Here is a 20,195-nt window from a genome sequence, read left to right as displayed (position 1 = left end):
CCGGGAGTGAGTAATTTCATTGTTGGCATACTAGAGGTGGATGGAGATGGATGAAATTCATCATGTAATCGAGTCAGTTTGTTTGGGCTTGATCCCTATTATCCACTATGTTCTGACATTGATGTTGCTATGACTTTGCTATGCTTAATGCTCGTCACTAGGGCCCAAGTGCCATGATTTCAGATCTAAAACTATTATGTTTTCATGAATGTATTTGAGTTCTTGATCCTATCTTGCAAGTTATATGCACCTGTTATTGTTCTAATTCATAGACCCCAAGGTGACAATAATTGGGATCCTCTCCGGGGATGACTGTAACGAGAGGACTTCAGGCATTCACTATGTATTAACACTTTGTTTCGATTCTCTATTAAAAGGAGTGCCTTAATTACCATTAGTTTCCATTAGGACCCCGCTGCCACGGGAGGGTAGGACAAAAGATGTCATGAAAGTTCTTACCACAAGCACATGTGACTATATAGGGAATACATCACTATCGCTGGATGCTGCTAACGCGACACTACGATCAGAGACCCTTCGACGAAACTGTGTGTGATGCAATAATTGCAAACGATGGTGTAAAAACCCGTCAAAAAGGTGCAAAACATTTGCGATGACGGATGCATCAAACATGGTTCATATTTTAGTTGCGTGTGCGAGCAGGGCATACGGTTCAGTTCAATTAACTGTTTGTGATGAGGAGGAACAAAAGAAACGGGCAGCCAGATGAAGGTGTGTGCGATATACAGCATACGGTTCACTGGGATGAACTGTTTGTGATTAGGAAACACAAAAGAAACGGTCAGCTAGATCAAGGTGTGTGCGATATACGGCATGTGGTTAACTTGGATGAACTGCTGGTGTTGAGACAAGAGAACAGAAACGGTTCGATATAACAAGATGTGTGTGATACGCGGCAAACAGGTCTGTAATCAGAAATGTGTGCGAAGACCGATAATAACACAGACGATTGCTGCTAATAAGACGTGTGTGTTGTGCGATGGGATTGCATATAGAACAACAACATACAGACACACACACACACACACACACACACACACACACACACACACACTTATAAGGACATGGTTGCATAACCAAATTAAACATTCACTTACATAGGTGGCTACTACAACCATGGCATTTGCACACACCAAAGTAAACTATGACATGCATAATTACATAGGTGGCTACTACACACATGACATTTCCACACACCAAAGTAAACTATTTATTACATGCATTATTAACTAGGATAAATGATCATCTGATCATCATCTACTTCTTGTGACACTTGCTCTGGTTGTGGCTCGATCCGGCCTCGTCGATCTCCGTAACAAGGCACTTCCTCATGTCAACGATCCGCCTGTGCATCTCATAGCATGTGTACGCGCTCTTGACCATGAACCTGAGGTGAGGTTCATCCAGTTGCCGCATCCAGGCCCCGTGCTAGGATACGGGACGTGTTCTGTTGTCATCCTGCTTCATATTTTTTGTAGTATGGGTCGATGATGGCCGAGGCGAGTTCAACCAGGGAGTCCTTCTTCGTGCTACCCCAGACCCTGTAGTGCTCACGGATTTTGACAAGGTTCTGGCAGGCCAAGCCCGTAACCCTGAGCACTTTTACATTGTCGGTGGTTTCCACTGTGGCGAACTTGTAGTCGGTTCTGTTGACAAACATGTTGAAACGGTCGCAAGGCTCTGTGGCCATGTAGTAGTGGTAGATGAGGACATGATGGCGCACGCACAACTGGGCAACGAAAACCTTCTGATCTATGTCGGGACGACCGACGGTGTCCTGGAGGTCGATGCCGACCACCTTGTACCTGTCTCGAGCAAGCAACTCTCAATGGTTGATGTAGTCGTCCACCATGGCCGGGTCAATGGTGTACACCACCCAGAGATCTGTCTCCCTTGCGTGGGTCTCCACTTTATGCTCGCCGAACTCCATTGGAGCGCCGCTAGACATCCCCTCTCTATGTGTCGTCGTGGGTGTGCTTGTTGTGTTGTGGGGCGCGATCGAAAGGTTGAAGAGACTAAGGTTATAATGGCCGGGGGAATTAAAGGGGAAGCCGAACGGCCTGGAATATCGGCAGGCCCTGATGAAAGTTCAAATTTGCAGGGTGTAACTCCATCATGCCACACGTAACTTCATCGTGTGGCAACGCGCACGGCGCAACCACATGCATATCGGGCCCCCGACGTGATCGTGCGCACGCCCAACAGCTGGCAGAGCACGCACGGAGGGACGTGAGCAGAGCGCTCCGCGGTCGCCTCAGCAGCGAGCAACCATATATATGCATATAGCAGTTGAACACGCAAGGAAAAGCTGTCCACAAGACGAGCACGCTGATGGACGCGAGCAGAGCGCGCCGCGGCGCCTAACGACGAGCAGGGCTTGCCGAGGGGCGAGTTTTGGATTTACTAGAATTTAAAAACCACGTATATCAATGTTTGCGGCCGAGTGACGGTGGCAGGGTGTTTTACATTCATTCCCATTTCTTGCATGGGACCTAAGCATGCAACAAGGGCACATATTTGATTTTTCAACCAATTTATAAGCACTCGAGCATGTCCGTGTAGTTCAAATTTGAATTATGCACATAAAATGCCTAGAAAACCCAGTTCATGTATAAAAATGTCCAAACGAACCACGAAAAATTCCAAAATTAAACACAACACTCCTGTTGTTCTATGTTGACACTAGAAAAGTTTTGAAAGCAATAAGAGGCAACAGATATCGTTTTGTCCCCAAAGGTGGCACGTTCCCTACCGAAACCATCACGCTTGTTGTGAGAAGCTTATACCCAAACCTGCCCCAAATGGGACAAAAAATTGACCATGGCATGTTGATGCCGCTCCATGATAGCATGCCAAGTTTCATGCATTCCGGACGAGTTTTGGATTTACTAGAATTCAAAAACCAGGTATCTCAATGTTTACGGCCGAGTGACGGTGGCAGGGTGTTTGACATTCATTCCCATTTCTTGCATGGGACCTAAGCATGCAACCAAGGACACGGATTTGATTTTTCAACCAATTTATATGCACTGGAGCATGTGCATGTAGTTAAAATTTGAATTATGCACATAAAATGCCTAGAAAACGCAGTAATGTATAAAAATGTGCAAACGAACCCCGAAAAATTCCAAAATTAAACACAACACTCATGTTGTTCTACGTTGACACAAGAATTGTTTTGAAAGCAATAAGAGGCAACGGATATCGTTTCGTCCCCAAAGGTGGCACGTTCCCTACCGAAACCATCACGCTTGTTGTGAGAAACTCTCGTTTGTGAGATGTTTATACCCAAACCTGTCCCAAATGGGACAAAAAATTTACCACGGCATGTTGATGGCGCTCCATGATAGCATGCCAGGTTTCATGAATTTCAGACGAGGTTTGGATTTACTAGAATTTAAAAACCAGGTATGTCAATGTTTGCGGCCGAGTGACGGTGGCAGGGTGTTTGACATTCATTCCCATTTCTTGCATGGGACCTAAGCATGTAAATAAGGACACAAATTTGATTTTTCAACCAATTTATATGCACTGGAGCATGTGCATGTAGTTCAAATTTGAATTATGCACATAAAATGCCTAGAGAACCCAGTTAATGTATAAAAATGTCCAAACGAACCCCGATAAATTCCAAAATTAAACAAAACACTCATGTTTTTCTATGTTGACACTAGAAATTTTTTGAAAGCAATAATAGGCAACAGATATCGCTTCGTCCCCAAAGGTGGCACGTTCCCTACAGAAACCATCATGCTTGTTGTGAGAAGCTCTGGTTTGTGAGAAGCTTATACCCAAACCTTCCCCAAATGGGACAAAATTTTTACGCTAGCATGTTTATGCCGCTCCATGATAGCATGCCAAGTTTCATGAATTTCAGACGAGTTTTGGATTCACTAGAAATTAAAAACCATGTATCTCAATGTTTGCGGCCGAGTGACGGCGGCAGGGTGTTTGACATTCATTCCCATTTCTTGCATGGGACCTAAGTATGCATCCGAGGACACATATTTGATTTTTCAACCAATTTATATGCACTAGAGCATGTGCATGTAGTTCAAATTTGAACTATGCACATAAAATTCCTAGAAAACCCAGTTAATGTATAAAAATGTCCGAACGAACCCAGAAAAATTCCAAAATTAAACACAACACTTCTGATGTTCTATGTTGACACTAGTATTTTTTTGAAAGCAATAAGAGGCAATGGATATCGTTTCGTCCCCAAAGGTGGCACGTTCCCTACCGAAACCATCACACTTGTTGTGAGAAGCTTTAATTTGTGAGAAGCTTATACCCAAACCTGCCCCAAATGGGACAAAAAAATTACCACGGCATGTTGATGCCGCTCCATGATAGCATGCCAAGTTTGATGAATTTTGGATTTACTAGAATTTAAAACAAGGTATCTCAATGTTTGCAGCCGAGTGCTGGTAGGAGGGTCTTTGACATTCATTCCCATTTCTTGCATGGGACCTAAGCATGCAACCATGGACACAAATTTGGTTTTTCTACCAATTTATATGCACTAGAGCATGTGCATGTAGTTCAAATTTGAATTATGCACATAAAATGCCTAGAAAACCCAGTTAATGTATAAAAATGTCCAAACGAACCCCGAAAAATTCCAAAATTAAACACAACACTCCTATTTTTGTATGTTGACACTAGAAAGTTTTTGAAAGCAATAAGAGGCAACAAATATCGTTTCGTCCCCAAAGGTGGCTCGTTCCTTACCGAAACCATCACGCTTGTTGTGAGAAGCTTATACCCAAACATTCCCCAAATAGGACAAACAATTTACGATAGCATGTTGATGCTCCTCCATGAGAGCATGCCAAGTTTCATGAATTTCAGACGAGTTTTGGATTTACTAGAATTTAAAAACAAGGTATCTCAATGTTTGCGGCCGAGTGACGGTGGAAGGGTGTTTGACATTCATTCCCACTTCTTGCATGGGACCTAAGCATGCAACCAAGGACACAGATTTGATTTTTCAACCAATTTATATGCACTTGAGCATGTGCATGTAGTTAAAAATTGAACTATGCACATAAAATGCCTAGAAAACCCAGATAATGTATAAAAATGTCCAAACGAACCCAGAAAAATTCCAAAATTAAACACAACACTCCTGTTGTTCTATGTTGACACTAGAAATTTTTTGAAAGCAATAAGAGGCAACGGATATCGCTTCGTCCCCAAAGGTGGCATGTTCCCTAGCGAAACCATCACAGTTGTTGTGAGAAGCTTATACCCAAACCTTCCCCAAATTGGACAAAAAATTTACCACAGCATGTTGATGGCGCTCCATGATAGCATGCCAAGCTTCATCAATTCAAACGAGTTTTGGATTTACTAGAACTCAAAAACAAGGTATCTCAATGTTTGCGGCCGAGTGACGGTGGCAAAATGTTTGACATTCATTCTCATTTCTTGCATGGGACCTAAGCATGCAACCAAGGACACATATTTGATTTTTCAACCAATTTATATGCACTGGAGCATGTGCATGTAGTTCAAATTTTAATTATGCACATAAAATGCCTAGAAAGCCTAGTTACTCTATAAAAATGTCAAAACGAACCCCTTAAAATTCCAAAATTAAACACAACTCCTGTTTTTCAATGTTGACACTAGAAATTTTTTGAAAGCAATAAGAGGCAACGGATATCGTTTCGTCCCCAAAGGTGGCACGTTCCCTACCAAACCATCATAGTAGTTGTGAGAATCTCTTGTTTGTGAGAAGCTCATACCCAAACCTTCCCCAAATGGGACAAAAAAATTACCACGGCATGTTGATGGCGCTCCATGATAGCATACCAAGTTTCATGAATTTCAGACGAGGTTTGAATTTACAAGAATTTAAAAACCAGGTATCTCAATGTTTGCGGCCGAGTGACGGTGGCAGGGTGTTTGACATTTATTCCCATTTCTTGCATGGGACCTAAGCATGCAACCAAGGACACTTATTTGATTTTTCAACCAATTTATATGCACTGGAGCATGTGCATGTAGTTCAAATTTGAATATGCACATAAAATGCCTAGAAAACCCAGTTAATGTATAAAAGTGTCCAAACGAGCCCCGAAAAATTCCAAAATTAACACAACACTCCTGTTGTTCTATGTTGACACTAGAAATTTTTTGAAAGCAATAAGAGGCAATAGATATCGGTTTGTCCCCAAAGGTGGCACGTTCCCTAACGAAACCATCACGCTTGTTGTGAGAAGCTCTGATTTTTGAGAAGCTTATACCCAAACCAGCCCAAATGGGACAAATTTTTTACCATGGCATGTTGATGCCGCTCCATGATAGCATGCCAACTTTCATGAATTTCAGACGAGTTTTGGATTCACCAGAAATTGAAAACCAGGTATCTCAATGTTTGCGGCCGAGTGACGGTGGCAGGGTGTTTGACATTCTTTCCCATTTCTTGCATGGGACCTCAGCATGCAACCAAGGACACAAATTTCATTTTTCAACCAATTTATATGCACTGGAGCATGTGCATGCAGTTCAAATTTGAATTATGCACATAAAATGCCTAGAAAACTCAGTTAATGTATAAAAATGTCCAAACGAACCCCGAAAAATTCGAAAATTAAACACAACACTCCTATTTTTCTATGTTGACACTAGAAAGTTTTTGAAAGCAATAAGAGGCAACAGATAACGTTTCGTCCCCAAAGGTGTCATATTTCCTACCCAAATCATCATGCTTGTTGTGAGAAGCTCTGTTTGTGAGAAGTTTATACCCAAACCTACCCCAAATGGGACAAAAATTTTACCACGACATGTTGATGGTGCTTCATGATAGCATGCCAAGTTTCATGAATTTCAAATGAGTTTTGGATTTACTAGAATTTAAAAACCAAGTATCTCAATGTTTGCGGCCGAGTGACGGTGGCAGGGTGTTTGACATTCATTCCCATTTCTTGCTTGGACCTAAGCATGCAACAAAGGACACATATTTGTTTTTTCAACCAATTTAAATGCACTGGAGCATGTGCACGTAGTTCAAATCGGAATTATGCACATAAAATGCCTAGAAAACCCAGTTAATGTATAAAAATGTACAAATGAACCCCTAAAAATTCCAAAATTTAACACAACACTCCTGTTGTTGTATGTTGACACTAGAAATTTTTTGAAAGCAATAAGAGCCAACAGTTATCGTTTCGTCCCCAAAGGTGGCACGTTCCCCACCAAAACCATCACGCTTATTGTGAGAAGGTCCGGTTTGTGAGAAGCTTATACCCAAACCTACCCGAAATGGGACAAATTTTTACCACGGCATGTTGATGGCGCTCCATGATAGCATGCCAAGTTTCATGAATTTCAGACGAGGTTTGGATTTACTAGAATTTAAAAACCAGGTATCTCAATGTTTGCGGCCGAGCGACGGTGGCAGGGTGTTTGACATTTATTCCCATTTCTTCCATGGGACCTAAGCATGCAACCAAGGACACAGATTTGATTTTTCAACCAATTTATATGCACTTGAGCATGTGCCTGTAGTTAAAAATTGACTATGCACATAAAATGCCTAGAAAACCGAGTTAATGTATAAAAATGTCCAAATGAACCCTGAAAAATTCCAAAATTAAACACAACACTCCTGTTGTTCTATGTTGACACTAGAATTTTTTTGAAAGCAATAAGAGGCAACGGATATCGTTTCGTCCCCAAAGGTGTCATATTCCCTACCAAAATCATCATGCTTGTTGTGAGAAGCTCTGTTTGTGAGAATTTTATACCCAAACCTTTCCCAAATTGGACAAAAAATTTACCACAACATGTTGATGGCGCTCCATGATAGCATGCCAAGCTTCATGAATTTCAGACGAGTTTTGGATTTACTAGAACTCAAAAACCAGGTATCTCAATGTTTGCGGCCGAGTGACGGTGGCAGGGTGTTTGACATTCATTCCCATTTCTTGCATGGGACCTAAGCATGCAACCAAGGACACATATTTGTTTTTTCAACAAATTTATATGCACTGGAGCATGTGCATGTAGTTCAAATTTGAATTATGCACATAAAATGCCTAAAAAACCCAGTCAATCTATAAAAATGTCCAAACGAACCCCTCAAAATCCCAAAATTAAACACAACACTCCTATTTTTCAATGTTGACACTAGAAAGTTTTTGAAAGCAAAAAGAGGCAACGGATATATTTTCGTCCCCAAAGGTGGCACTTTCCCTACTGAAACCATCATAGTTGTTGTGAGAATCTTTGGTCTGTGAGAAGCTTATAACCAAACCTTCCCCACATAGGACAAAAACTTTACCACGGCATTTTGATGGCGCTCCATGATAGCATGCCAAGTTTCATGAATTTCAGACGAGGTTTGGATTTACTAGAATTTAAAAACCAGGTATCTCAATGTTTGCGGCCGAGTGACGGTGGCAGGGTGTTTGACATTTATTCCCATTTCTTGCATGGGACCTAAGCATGCAACCAAGGACACAGATTTGATTTTTCAACCAATTTATATGCACTGGAGCACGTGCATGTAGTTCAAATTTGAATTATGCAAATAAAATGCCTAAAATACCAGTTAATCTATAAAAATGTCCAAACGAACCCCTCAAAATTCCAAAATTAAACACAACACTCCTATTTTTCAATGTTGACACTAGAAAGTTTTTGAAAGCAATAAGAGGCAACAAATATCGTTTCGTCCCCAAAGGTGGCACGTTCCCTACTAAAACCATCATAGTTGTTGTGAGAATCTCTGGTTTGTGAGAAGCTTATACCCAAACCTTCCCCAAATAGGACAAAAAATTTACCACGGCATTTTGATGGCGCTCCATGATAGCATGCCAAGTTTCATGAATTTCAGACGAGGTTTGGATTTACTAGAATTTAAAAACCAGGTATCTCAATGTTTGCGGCCGAGTGATGGTGGCAGGGTGTTTGACATTTATTCCCATTTCTTGCATGGGACCTAAGCATGCAACCAAGGACACAGATTTGATTTTTCAACCAATTTATATGCACTTGAGCACGTGCATGTAGTTGAAATTTGAATTATGCACATAAAATGCCTAAAAACCCCAGTTAATCTATAAAAATGTCCAAACGAACCCCTCAAAATTCCAAAATTAAACACAACACTCCTATTTTTCAATGTTGACACTAGAAAGTTTTTTAAAGCAATAAGAGGCAACGGATATCGTTTCGTCCCCAAAGGTGGCACGTTCCCTACTGAAACCATCATAGTTGTTGTGAGAATCTCTGGTTTGTGAGAAGCTTATACCCAAACCTTCCCCAAATAGGACAAAAAATTTACAACGACAATTTGATGGCGCTCCATGATAGCATGCCAAGTTTCATGAATTTCAGACGAGGTTTGGATTTACTAGAATTTAAAAACCATGTATCTCAATGTTTGCGGCCGAGTGACGGTGGCAGGGTGTTTGACATTTATTCCCATTTCTTGCATGGGACCTAAGCATGCAACCAAGGACACAGATTTGATTTCACAACAAATTTATAAGCACTTGAGCACGTGCATGTAGTTCAAATTTGAATTATGCACACAAAATGCCTAAAAACCCCAGTTAGTCTATAAAAATGTCCAAACAAACCCCTCAAAATTCCAATATTAAATACAACACTCCTATTTTTCAATGTTGACACTAGAATGTTTTTGAAAGCAATAAGAGGCAACGGATATCGTTTCGCCCCCAAAGGTGGCGCGTTCCCTACCGAAACCATCATAGTTGCTGTGAGAATCTCTGGTTTGTGAGAAGCTTATACCCAAACCTTCCCCAAATAGGAGAAAAAATTTACGACGGCATTTTGATGGCGCTTCATGATAGCATGCCAAGTTTCATGAATTTCAGACGAGGTTTGGATTTACTAGAATTTAAAAACCAGGTATCTCAATGTTTGCGGCCGAGTGACGGTGGCAGGGTGTTTGACATTCATTCCCATTTCTTGCATGGGACCTAAGCATGCAACCAAGGACACATATTTGTTTTTTCAACCAATTTATATGCACTGGAGCATGTGCATGTAGTTCAAATTTGAATTATGCACATAAAATGCCTAAAAAACCCAGTCAATCTATAAAAATGTCCAAACGAACCCCTCAAAATTCCAAAATTAAACACAACACTCCTATTTTTCAATGTTGACACTAGAAAGTTTTTGAAAGCAATAAGAGGCAACGGATATCGTTTCGTCCCCAAAGGTGGCACTTTCCCTACTGAAACCATCACAGTTGTTGTGAGAATCTCTGGTGTGTGAGAAGCTTATAACCAAACCTTCCCCACATAGGACAAAAAATTTACCACGGCATTTTGATGGCGCTCCATTATAGCATGCCAAGTTTCATGAATTTCAGACGAGGTATGGATTTATTAGAATTTAAAAACCAGGTATCTCAATGTTTGCGGCCGAGTGACGGTGGCAAGGTGTTTGACATTTATTCCCATTTCTTGCATGGGACCTAAGCATGCAACCAAGGACACAGATTTGATTTTTAAACCAATTTATATGCACTGGAGCACGTGCATGTAGTTCAAATTTGAATTATGCAAATAAAATGCCTAAAAAACCAGTTAATCTATAAAAATGTCCAAACGAACACCTCAAAATTCCAAAATTAAACACAACACTCCTATTTTCTATGTTGACACTAGAAAGTTTTTGGAAGAAATAAGAGGCAACAGATATCGTTTCGTCCCCAAAGGTGGCACGTTCCCTACTAAAACCATCATAGTTGTTGTGAGAATCTCTGGTTTGTGAGAAGCTTATACCCAAACCTTCCCCAAATAGGACAAAAAATTTACCACGGCATTTTGATGGCGCTCCATGACAGCATGCCAAGTTTCATGAATTTCAGACGAGGTTTGGATTTACTAGAATTTAAAAACCAAGTATCTCAATGTTTGCGGCCGAGTGACGGTGGCAGGGTGTTTGACATTTATTCCCATTTCTTGCATGGGACCTAAGCATGCAACCAAGGACACAGATTTGATTTTTCAACCAATTTATATGCACTTGAGCACGTGCATGTAGTTCAAATTTGAATTATGCACATAAAATGCCTAAAAAACCCAGTTAATCTATAAAAATGTCCAAACGAACCCCTCAAAATTCCAAAATTAAACACAACACTCCTATTTTTCAATGTTGACACTAGAAAGTTTTTTAAAGCAATAAGAGGCAACGAATATCGTTTCGTCCCCAAAGGTGGCACGTTCCCTACTGAAACCATCATAGTTCTTGTGAGAATCTCTGGTTTGTGAGAAGCTTATACCCAAACCTTCCCCAAATAGGACAAAAAATTTACAACGGCATTTTGATGGCGCTCCATGATAGCATGCCAAGTTTCATGAATTTCAGACGAGGTTTGGATTTACTAGAATTTAAAAACCAGGTATCTCAATGTTTGCGGCCGAGTGACGGTGGCAGGGTGTTTGACATTTATTCCCATTTCTTGCATGGGACCTAAGCATGCAACCAAAGACACAGATTTGATTTTTCAACCAATTTATATGCACTGGAGCACGTGCATGTAGTTCAAATTTGAATTATGCACATAAAATGCCTAAAAAACCCAGTTAATCTATAAAAATGTCCAAACGAACCCCTCAAAATTCCAATATTAATCACAACACTCCTATTTTTCAATGTTGACACTAGAAAGTTTTTGAAAGTAATAAGAGGCAACGGATATCGTTTCGTCCTCAAAGGTGGCACGTTCCCTACCGAAACCATCATAGTTGCTGTGAGAATCTCTGGTTTGTGAGAAGCTTATACCCAAACCTTCCCCAAATAGGACAAAAAATTTACGACGGCATCTTGATGGCGCTCCATGATAGCATGCCAAGTTTCATGAATTTCAGACGAGGTTTGGATTTACTAGAATTTAAAAACCAGGTATCTCAATGTTTGTGGCCGAGTGACGGTGGCAGGGTGTTTGACATTTATTCCCATTTCTTGCATGGGACCTAAGCATGCAACCAAGGACACATATTTGATTTTTCAACCAATTTATATGCACTGGAGCACGTGCATGTAGTTCAAATTTGAATTATGCACATAAAATGCCTAAAAAACCCAGTTAATCTATAAAAATGTGCAAACGAACCCCGAAAAATTCCAAAATTAGACACAACACTCCTGTTGTTCTACGTTGACACTAGAAAGTTTTTGAAAGCAATAAGAGGCAACGGATATCGTGTCGTCCCTAAAGGTGTCTTATTCCCTACCGAAATCATCATGCTTGTTGTGAGAAGCTCTGTTTGTGAGAATTTTATACCCAAACCTGCCCCAAATGGGACAATTTTTTTACCACGGCATGTTGATGGCGCTCCATGATAGCATGCCAAGCTTCATGAATTTCAGACGAGTTTTGGATTTACTAGAACTCAAAAACAAGGTATCTCAATGTTTGCGGCCGAGTGATGGTGCCAGGGTGTTTGACATTCATTCCCATTTCTTGCATGGGACCTAAGCATGCAACCAAGGACACCGATTTGTTTTTTCAACCAATTTATATGCACTGGAGCATGTGCATGTAGTTCAAATTTTAATTATGCAGATAAAATGCCTAAAAAACCCAGTAAATGTATAAAAATGTCCAAACGAACCCCTCAAAATTCCAAAATTAAACACAACACTCCTATTTTTCAATGTTGACACTAGAAAGTTTTTGAAAGCAATAAGAGGCAACAGACATCGTTTCGTCCCCAAAGGTGGCACGTTCCCTACTGAAACCATCATAGTTGTTGTGAGAATCTCTGGTTTGTGAGAAGCTTATACCCAAACCTTCCCCACATAGGACAAAAAATTTACCACGACATTTTGATGGCGCTCCATGATAGCATGCCAAGTTTCATGAATTTCAGACGAGGTTTGGATTTACTAGAATTTAAAAACCAGGTATCTCAATGTTTGCGGCCGAGTGACGGTGGCAGGGTGTTTGACATTTATTCCCATTTCTTGCATGGGACCTAAGCATGCAACCAAGGACACAGATTTGATTTTCAACCAATTTATATGCACTGGAGCACGTGCATGTAGTTCAAATTTGAATTATGCACATAAAATGCCTAAAAAACCCAGTTAATCTATAAAAATGTCCAAACGAACCCCTCAAAATTCCAAAATTAAACACAACACTCCTATTTTTCAATGTTGACACTAGAAAGTTTTTAAAAGCAATAAGAGGCAACGGATATCGTTTCGTCCCCAAAGGTGGCACGTTCCCTACTGAAACCATCATAGTTGTTGTGAGAATCTCTGGTTTGTGAGAAGCTTATACCCAAACCTTCCCCAAATAGGACAAAAAATTTACCACCACATTTTGATGGCGCTCCATGATAGCATGCCAAGTTTCATGAATTTCAAATGAGTTTCAGATTTACTAGAATTTAAAAACCAGGTATCACAATGTTTGCGGCCGAGTGACAGTGGCAGGGTGTTTGACATTCATTCCCATTTCTTGCATGGGACCTAAGCATGCAACCAAGGACAGAAATTTGAGTTTTCAACCATTTTATATGCACTTGAGCACGTGCATGTAGTTCAAAATTGAACTATGCACATAAAATGCCTAGAAAACCCAGTTAATGTACAAAAATTTCCAAACGAACCTTTAGGGACAAATTTTTTACCACGGCATGTTGATGGCGCTCTATGATAGCATGCCAAGTTTCATGAATTTCAGACGAGGTTTGGATTTACTAGAATTTAAAAACCAGGTATCTCAATGTTTGCGGTCGAGCGACGGTGGCAGGGTGTTTGACATTTATTCCCATTTCTTGCATGGGACCTAAGCATGCAACCAAGGACACAGATTTGATTTTTCAACCAATTTATATGCACTTGAGCATGTGCGTGTAGTTAAAACTTGACTATGCACATAAAATGCCTAGAAAACCGAGTTAATGTATAAAAATGTCCAAACGAACCCCGAAAAATTCCAAAATTAAACACAACACTCCTGTTGTTCTATGTTGACACTAGAAAATTTTTGAAAGCAATAAGAGGCAACAGATATCGTTTCGTCCCTAAAGGTGTCTTATTCGCTACCGAAATCATCATGCTTGTTGTGAGAAGCTCTGTTTGTGAGAATTTTATACCCAAACGTTCCCCAAATTGGACAAAAAATTTACCACAACATGTTGATGGCGCTCCATGATAGCATGCCATGCTTCATGAATTTCAGACGAGTTTTGTTTTTACTAGAACTCAAAAACCAGGTATCTCAATGTTTGTGGCCGAGTGACGGTGGCAGGGTGTTTGACATTCATTCCCATTTCTTGCATGGGACCTAAGCATGCAACCAAGGACACATATTTGTTTTTTCAACCAATTTATATGCACTGAAGCATGTGCATGTAGTTCAAATTTGAATTATGCACATAAAATGCCTAAAAAACCCAGTCTATCTATAAAAATGTCCAAACGAACCCCTCAAAATTCCAAAATTAAACACAACACTCCTATTTTTCAATGTTGACACTAGAAAGTTTTTGAAAGCAATAAGAGGCAACAGATATCGTTTCGTCCCCAAAGGTGGCACGTTCCCTACTGAAACCATCATAGTTGTTGTGAGAATCTCTGGTTTGTGAGAAGCTTATACCCAAACCTTCCCCACATAGGACAAAAAATTTACCACGGCATTTTGATGGCGCTCCATGATAGCATGCCAAGTTTCATGAATTTCAGACGAGGTTTGGATTTACTAGAATTTAAAACCCAGGTATCTCAATGTTTGCGGCCGAGTGACGGTGGCAGGGTGTTTGACATTTATTCCCATTTCTTGCATGGGACCTAAGCATGCAACCAAGGACACAGATTTGATTTTTCAACCAATTTATATGCACTGGAGCACGTGCATGTAGTTCAAATTTGAATTATGCACATAAAATGCCTAAAAAACCCAGTTAATCTATAAAAATGTCCAAACGATCCCTCAAAATTCCAAAATTAAACACAACACTCCTATTTTTCAATGTTGACACTAGAAAGTTTTTGAAAGCAATAAGAGGCAACGGATATCGTTTCGTCCCAAAGGTGGCACGTTCCCTACCGAAACCATCACACTTGTTGTAAGAAGCTTATACCCAAACCTGCCCCAAATGGGACAAAATTACCACGACACGTTGATGCCGCACCATGATAGCATGCCAAGTTTCATGAATTTCAAACGAGTTTTTGATTTACTAGAATTTAAAACTAGGTATCTCAATGTTTGGGGCCGAGTGACGGTAGCAGGGTGTTTGACATTGATTCCTATTTATTGCATGAGACCTAAGCATGCAACCAAGGACATAAATTTAATTTGTCAACCAATATATATGCAGTGGAGCATGTGCATGTAGTTCAAGTTTGAATTATGCACATAAAATGCCTAGAAAACCCAGTTAATGTATAAAAATGTCCAAACGAACCTTGAAAATTCCAAAATTAAACACAACACTCCTATTTTTCTAATTTTACACTAGAAAGTTTTTGAAAGCAATAAGAGGCAACATATATCGTTTCGTCCCCAAAGATCGCACGTTCCCTACCGAAACCATCACGCTTGTTGTGAGAAGCTTATACCCAAACTTTCCCCAAATGGGACAAAAAAATTAAGACGGCATGTTGATTCCGCTCCATGATAGCATGCCAAGTTTCATGAATTTCAGACGAGTGTTGGATTAACTAGAATTTAAAAAGCAGGTACTCCCTCCGTCCGGGAAAAGTTGTCCCCATGACATTTTTGCAGAAAACCCCTCCCCAAACTCCCGACACAACCCGCGCTCCTCGTCGTGTCCAATCAACGCTCCAACACGGACGCATGGACGCCGGAGCTCCCCTGCTCAGATTCGCCGCACTGCTTCCCTGCTCTCCCGCGCCGGAGCTCCCCTGCTCAGCATCGCCGCGCTGCTCTCCCGCGCGTCCTCCTCCGTCGCTCCCTCCTGCCTCGCGCAGCTCCCCTGCCCCCTTGCCTGCCTCCCAAATCTTCCCTCTTTCACACCCAAAATCGTTTCTTCTTCCTCCCGCTGCGTCTCCTACTTGCTCGTGGCGACGACACGTCCTCCTCGTTGCCCCCAACGCCGGAGGAGACACGGGGCAAGCAGCAGTGCCTCGCACTGCGCCGGCGCGACCTTGGGTGCGCGTGGGCATACGCGCCGGTCGCCGCCTCGGCCGTGCGCCGGTCCGCGAAGGAGGAGGAAGGGGATTCCGTTCGCCGCCAAGGCGCCCTGGGCATGCTCCTCGAGTCTCTGCTCCTGGGGCCCCTCATCACCTCCCTCCTCAAGAAGGAGAACAACATGACGCATGTCCTCTCCTCCCTTGTCAGCCTTCATTTTGTTTGAGATTATTTTGTCCAGCAACTCCGTGGTTTGCTTCCGTTGCACTCAGCACGATTCTGGTCTTATTAATGTTGGGGGCGAGCACATGCTGCAGCCCACGGTGATCCAGTTCTTTCATTCAGTCAAGTTCTTTCATTCAGTCATGTTCTTTCATTCAGTCAAATTCTACTAATCCCGCCGCAGGGTAAGACAGTGTGTGTCCCTTTGAAATTGTCACTTGAATTTTGTATAGTTCGGATAGATGTTCCAGTTCTTTCATTCAGTCAAGGTGTACTGAAACTTTCCGCAAAAAAATAAAAATAAAATTCTGCTGAAACTGAGAAAAGGCACAGAAACATGAATGTGCTGCCATGTGCCTGAATGTGCTGATAATTCTTTCTCAAATTAGCCTGAATGTGCTGCGCTGACCTGTGATGATAGTGTATTCTTCCAAATTATGCATGAATCTGTAGCACACCATGACACTACTATTATTGGATCATCTCCATTTTTATTTTCTCCTTTAGATCATCTCCATTTTTATTTTCACTTTTCAGTTTTACATGTAGATTTTGACCCCAAAAAACACATGGTCTTTTTAACACTTTTCAGTTTGCATTATCCTGGATATAGAACATGGATCTCTGAATAATTTAAATATTCTGAATAATTCAATAATTGACAGAGGCATAACAATTGAAATGTAGCTTCAAATGTCAAAAATTAGTGTCCTGGATACAGAACATGGATCCGTTTTCAGTTTGCGTAACACTTTTCAGTTTGCATTATCCTTCTCTGAATAATTCAAATGTCCTGGATACAGAACATGGATAACACTGTATATTTAGTGTAGAATCTTTTTAGTAACTTTGAATTTTGGTCACTACTTCTGCTATTTAGTAACTTTTCTGAATTTTGGCCACTACTACAGTAAGTTCAAGTGAGTAACTATAGTAACTTCAAGTGAGTAACTCCATTTTTTGAATTTTTTTACATAAAACTAACCCATGATATTTGTTCCTCTGTTTTGGTCATAATTATAATCTGATTGCTGAACCCTTAACCATTCTCATGATGTGAGCTTTTTCAGCTATCCAAAGTTTCAAGGGTTTTATAAGTATTGCTTGTCAAATTCTAGTTGATTTTCACATAATTTCTCTCAACTGGAGTTTTGTCTATACATCTAGAAATAAATCCAATTAATCCAAATTATTCCAAATTAATTCAAAGTATTCAGCGTCAAAACATGGCTAAATTCAGTGTCAAAACACTGTGCATTCAGTGTCAAAACATGCCTAAATTCAGTGCCTGTTTGACTTTACTGAAACTAAATTTAGTTAACTCCTTACAATAATTTGGAATTTGACCACAAGGAGTTGTCAGCAAGAATGATCCAATGAAACATTTTTTTAGATGACCCATAAGACAAACTGAAAATAGTTGTTGTTGTTGCTGAACTAATCTGACCACTATAACCTGTTCATCATTCAACCATAGTTGTTGTTGCTGCTACAATTTCAGCAAGCAACATGCCTAAATCCAGTGCTTGTTTGACTTTACTGAATTACCAACACATGACACACAACACATTTATATTTTGTCAGGTCACACAACACATGCCTGAGGAGGAAGATTGAATTTTCTACAGAAGCATCATCAGGTACACTTCAACATGTGCTAGCAGCAACAAATGGTCAATATTCATTTTTATTTATGGTCAATATTTATAATCTATCAACAAATCGCAAGAATATTCAGTAATCTACTGCAGTTTGATCTACTGCAAATAATCTGTTGCAATTTGATCTATTACATAAACATGGTTGATCTTCATTTTGCATAAAACCGGTTGAGTATTACAGAGCAATTGACAGCAAATTGACCTGGTTGGAATTCATACAGCAACAGTAACAGTTAACTGAACTTCTTTTGTGTGCATTTATCACTCCAGAAAACTTTCAGTAACAAGTGAGCAGCATCTGTATTTTCTCAGTGAACTTTTGGGTGCATTTATCACTTGTTGGAGTATGCTACAACTTCCGCAAATCACAAACTCCTTTAGTTTACATCTCAATTTTAGCAAACACTACAGTTTCAGTAAAGGAGTCATAACTGAATTACAGGCACTATAGTTTCTCTACAGTATTGGAACACTGAACATTTTCAGTTAACTGTAGCAAGAAAAACTTCCAAAAACTAGCAGATCTCCAAGAATGCCAAGAGTATTACTCAATGAATTTGATGGCATCAATCTAAATTTTCACTATAATCTGTTCATCATTTAGCAGCAGTGTACAACCTTTGTCCTGGATTATTTCTCTAGCTTTGTAACCCCTGACTGAATTTTCTCCGCCTGTACTGAGAACAGCAAATTCAGACTCATAACAACAAATTGAATAGCAGCAGTAGCAGAGGCGGGCGGGGCAGACTCACCAGCACAGGCGGGAGTGGCAGCAGAGGCGAGGCAGGGGAAAAGGCAAAAGCAGCATCAGAGGTCCACGGCGCCGGTGTCGTCCACCAGTTGCAGCATGAGAGGCAGGAGTGGCCGGAATTGTCCACGGCGCCGGCGGCCGAAGCGGACGAAATCATAGGCGCAGGTCCACGACGCCGGCGGCCGAAGCGGACGAAATTGGAGGCGCAGGTGGGCGGCGAAGGTGGGCGACTGTGAGAGGCGAGCTTCAACGGGGCCGACGGCGTAGCTCGAGGCGGGCGCCGGCGCAGGTCGCCTTCACGGCGGGCGGTGCAGGTGGGAAGCCGCAGCACAGGTGCAAGCGGGCGGCGGTGCTGTTGTTGGTCACGCGCTGGGCCATGGTGCTGTTGTTGGTCGCGACGCAGGTCCAGGCGGGCGGCGGCGCAGGTGGGTAGCCGGCGATGGCTGGAAGGCGCGGGCGACGGGGGAGGAGGAAGGAAAGATATGGACTTCTTTGTGACGTGTTTAAAACTCTGTGGGTTAAAAAAACAAATACACTGCCCTATGGACAACTTTTTTCGGACGGAGGGAGTATCTCATTGTTTGCGGCCGAGTGATGGTAGCAGGGTGTTTGACATTCATTCCCATTTCTTGCATGGGACCTAAGCATGCAACCAAGGACAAAGATTTGATTTTTCAACTAATTTATATGTACTGGAGCATGTGCATGTAGTTCAAATTAGAACTATGCACATAAAATGCCTAGAAAACCAAGTTAATGTATAAAAATGTCCAAACGAACCCCAAAAATTCCAAAATTAAACACAACACTCCTGTTGTTCTGTGTTGACACTGGAAATTTTTTGAAAGCAATAAGAGGCAACGTATATCGTTTCGTCCCCAAAGGTGGCACGTTCCCTACCGAAACAATCACAGTTGTTGTGAAAAGCTCTGGTTTGTGAGAAGCTTATACCCAAACCTGCCACAAATGGGACAAATTTTTAACCACGACATGTTGATGGCTCTCCATGATAGCATGCCAAGTTTCATGAATTTCAGACGAGTTTTGGATTTACTAGAATTTAAAAACTAGGTATCTCAATGTTTGCGGCCGAGTGACTGCGGCAGGGTGTTTGACATTCATTCCATTTCTTGCATGTGACCTAAGCATGCAACCGAGGACACATAATTGATTTTTTAACCAATTTATATGCACTTGAGCATGTGCATGTAGTTCAAATTTGAACTATGCACATAAAGTTCAAAACCCAGTTAATGTATAAACATGTCCAAACAAACCCAGAAAAATTCCAAAATTAAACACAACACTTCTGTTGTTCTATGTTGAATTTTTGAAAGCAATAAGAGGCAATGGATATCGTTTCGTCCCCAAAGGTGGCACGTTCCCTACCGAAACCATGACGCTTGTTGTGAGAAGCTTATGCCCAAACATACCC

At 41.1% G+C, this 20,195-nt stretch overlaps 1 protein-coding gene across 1 annotated transcript in view; it reads left to right on the top strand.

Annotated features, from left to right (window-relative positions):
- Positions 1-19,442, top strand: part of LOC120975788 (uncharacterized) — a 77,961-nt gene extending 58,519 nt beyond the window's left edge. The window contains exons 2-4 of the mRNA XM_073511826.1: positions 15,761-16,312; positions 17,933-17,988; positions 18,697-19,442. Of these exons, the coding sequence (XP_073367927.1) occupies positions 15,761-16,312; positions 17,933-17,988; positions 18,697-18,713 (625 nt within the window). The 3' untranslated portion in view covers positions 18,714-19,442. The remainder of the gene's footprint in view (positions 1-15,760; positions 16,313-17,932; positions 17,989-18,696) is intronic.
- Positions 19,443-20,195: the final 753 nt, after the last annotated feature.

This window comes from Aegilops tauschii, chromosome 3 (assembly GCF_002575655.3).
Source record: "Aegilops tauschii subsp. strangulata cultivar AL8/78 chromosome 3, Aet v6.0, whole genome shotgun sequence".
NCBI lineage: Eukaryota > Viridiplantae > Streptophyta > Magnoliopsida > Poales > Poaceae > Aegilops > Aegilops tauschii.
Note: the sequence above shows the minus strand (reverse complement) of the source record. Positions and strands in the feature narration are given on the sequence as shown.